Genomic DNA, 1,900 nt, shown 5'->3' on the forward strand with positions numbered 1-1,900 from the left:
GCCTCCTGTAAATACGACAGACACATTTTGTCAAAGATTCATTCCATGAGGAAAGAATTGGGGGCATGCCATCACACAAAAAGGGTTCATGGGACAGCCACTATCAAGGCAGGCAAATAGTCGGACAGCGACCGGAAGTATGGCAGGCTGAGCCAGCATGGCTGGGTGATCCTATGGGCAGTTTATCCACGCAAATATCAAAAAAAAGTTTACAAGGGCTCATTGGTAAACTAGCAAGAAACAAGGGGCATTCTAAAAAAGTTCCTCATTATAAATACTGATCCACATTGCTTCCTGTAACATTAAGTCTATTGAGAGAGATTATTCATTTGCATAGTAAAGAAAACAGAAAGGTTTTATATGGGGAATTGCTTAGCTATGGAGGCAAAAGTGATCAAGATCATCAACAAAGATGGTGAAGTACTTGAATACAATGCGCCATTACAGGTTCAGCAAGTACTGTCTGATTTTGCAGGCCATGCGATTTCGGACTCATTTGCAGCTCCTCATCACCTTCAACCAGGGACTCAGTTGCTAAGCCGTAGGCTTTATCATCTCCTCCCACTCTCTTCAACTCAACTACAAACAGAGGAGAGTACATCAGAGGCAGATAAAGACACAACTGGTGATGAAGGCGGCAAAGATAGGAGTGGCGGCCTAATAAGGATCAAGCTTGTTGTGACCAAGCAGCAGTTAGCAGACATGCTATCCAAGGGAATATCAGTTGACAATATGATCTCAAACCTAAGGAGAGGGACTTATGAATATGATCACAATGCAGTTTCTCCAAATTCTAGGGGGTGGAGGCCTACACTAAAAAGTATACCAGAAGCACGTGATGAGCTGTGAGAATAATCTTCAAATCTAGATGTCCAAGATATAAAAACCAAACTAGCTTCAGAAGAAAAAAAAAAGATAGTAGAATGCCCATGGAGAAAGAACTTGTAATAGTCAGATACATGTTAGAATTTTTGAAATTTCATGGCTACAACAATAGAATGCTTGTCTGCTAAAACATTAGATATACAAACTTCTTTTCCCTCTATTCAGAAATATAAATAAATGATTGCTCCAGAGAGCTATATATGACTTTCTCTCCGTGGAATCATATAAACATTCTTTGATGTTGATGCATATAGTTTGGTATCAATGCAATTAGTAGGAATGCCAACATCTATTTTCAGACAAGCTTCCCTGGGTACAAGGGGTGTGTCAGGAGTTAAGTATGTCAGGCTTAGCCAGCACAGGTCTCTGATTCCGAGGGTAGTTTCCCCATCCTTCATGATAGGGTGTTGTGTGTTCTCCCTGAAACACAAATTTGCGTGTTCCAGTGTGTACGGGGGACCCGTAATAATTCATATGCTAATGTTGCCCACGATGACTATAATAAAATAACATATAAAAAAAGGTAGATATGCTTTTGATGAAAATGTTCTCCTGTAAGATAGATATGCGTTGGACAAAAATGTTCTCCCGCTCCTCGTTAATAGATTTGCATGTTCCGCCTTTGTTTTTAGCTTGTGTTACAACACATGACTGCTTTCTTGTTTCTGCTTGATGAGTTGTGGAGCCTGATTCATAGCTTTTTTTTCTTACAGAAGGGGGGGGGGGGACGGGGTCGGAGGTTCCCCCAGCATGGGTCCCACTGCGCGGTCAGCGGACGGGGGTCAGGGGGTGTAGCCCCCCATGGCGGGGGGTCTCTGGGGGGCGACACCCCTCAAAACAAAATTTTCTTGGACCCGACTTGTTTAGGTTTAGGGTTGTCGCCCCAGTCTTGTATAAATTCTTTCTTTTTTTTCTCTCTTGTAACTGTTGAAAAGAGCAATAAGATTTATCTTTGGGCGGCCGTGGTTTTTTTTACTTTCTTTCTAGTTTGAGGAGAGGTTTTTTCCACGTAAAT

At 41.9% G+C, this 1,900-nt stretch overlaps 1 protein-coding gene across 1 annotated transcript; it reads left to right on the forward strand.

Moving 5' to 3' along the window:
• Positions 1–378: 378 nt before the first annotated feature.
• LOC149848730 (uncharacterized) lies at positions 379–849 on the forward strand. The gene has a single exon (XM_090005066.1). The coding sequence runs from the start codon at positions 379–381 to the stop codon at positions 847–849; it is 471 nt and encodes a 156-aa protein (XP_089861192.1).
• Positions 850–1,900: the final 1,051 nt, after the last annotated feature.

Source organism: Nuphar pumila, chromosome 1, assembly GCF_984573655.1.
Source record: "Nuphar pumila chromosome 1, dmNupPumi1.hap1.1, whole genome shotgun sequence".
In the NCBI taxonomy this organism is placed as follows: Eukaryota; Viridiplantae; Streptophyta; class Magnoliopsida; order Nymphaeales; family Nymphaeaceae; genus Nuphar; species Nuphar pumila.

Excerpts from the sequence above, each read along its gene's own strand:
- LOC149848730 (XM_090005066.1), top strand. The coding sequence starts at position 379 with ATGGAGGCAAAAGTGATCAAGATCATCAACAAAGATGGTGAAGTACTT.